Genomic DNA, 939 nt, shown 5'->3' with positions numbered 1-939 from the left:
TTATAGGCAGATTTTCTTCTTGCAAAGGACTCTTCTCAGGGCCTCTTTTATGTCTCTGTTCCTCAGGCTGTAGATGAAAGGGTTCAGCATGGGAGTCACCACTGTGTACATCATAGCTACCACAGTCTCTTTCACAGTAGAGTTATTAGCTGAAGGACATAGGTAGACACCAATAATTGTCCCATAGAACAGTGAGACCACAGAGAGGTGAGAGCCACAGGTGGAGAAGACCTTGTGGATAACCCGAGCAGATGGAACCTTTAGGATGGAGCAGACAATTTGCACATAGGACACAATGATGAGTAAGAATGGGATGACAATAATGGGCCCTCCTAAGATAAATATCATTAGTTCATTAATAAAAATGTCAGAGCAGGCCAACTTGATCAGGGCAGATAAGTCACAGAAAAACTGGGGGATCATGTTGTACTCACAGAAAGACAATCTAGCCAAGAGAAGGGTGTGCAGCATGGCATACAGTATATTAAATACCCAGGACATTGCTACCACACACACACAGAGCTTTAGGCTCATGATACTGGTGTAATGAAGGGGGAAACAAATGGCCACATAGCGGTCATAGGCCATGGCTGAAAGAAGGAAGTTTTCCATGTTTCCAAAAACTATGTGAAAGTACATTTGTGTCAGACAACCCACATAGGGGATGGATGGAACTTTGATCTGCATGTTCTTCAATAACTTTGGCGTTGTGACAGAGGCAAAGCAGAAGTCAGAGAAAGACAAATTACTGAGAAAGAAGTACATGGGTGTGTGGAGATGGGAGTCCAGTAGAATGAGGATGATGATGATGAGGTTCCCCATGATGGTGGTGAGGTACATGGATAGGAGCAGTGCATAGAACAGCGTCTGATGCTCTGGGAGGATGGGCAGACCCCGGAGGATGAAGGAAGAGGTGACAGTTTGGTTTGTCATTATCAT

At 44.5% G+C, this 939-nt stretch overlaps 1 protein-coding gene across 1 annotated transcript; it reads right to left on the bottom strand.

Annotated features, from left to right (window-relative positions):
- On the bottom strand, positions 1-939 carry LOC121456671 (olfactory receptor 1468-like). The gene has a single exon (XM_041665047.1). The coding sequence runs from the start codon at positions 937-939 to the stop codon at positions 1-3; it is 939 nt and encodes a 312-aa protein (XP_041520981.1).

Source organism: Microtus oregoni, unplaced genomic scaffold, assembly GCF_018167655.1.
Source record: "Microtus oregoni isolate MIOR12 unplaced genomic scaffold, Mior012 000015F_ref0000493, whole genome shotgun sequence".
In the NCBI taxonomy this organism is placed as follows: domain Eukaryota; kingdom Metazoa; phylum Chordata; class Mammalia; order Rodentia; family Cricetidae; genus Microtus; species Microtus oregoni.
Note: the sequence above shows the minus strand (reverse complement) of the source record. Positions and strands in the feature narration are given on the sequence as shown.

Bases quoted from the DNA above. Each gene is read 5' to 3' on its own strand.
- LOC121456671 (XM_041665047.1), bottom strand. From the start codon at position 939: ATGATAATGACAAACCAAACTGTCACCTCTTCCTTCATCCTCCGGGGT.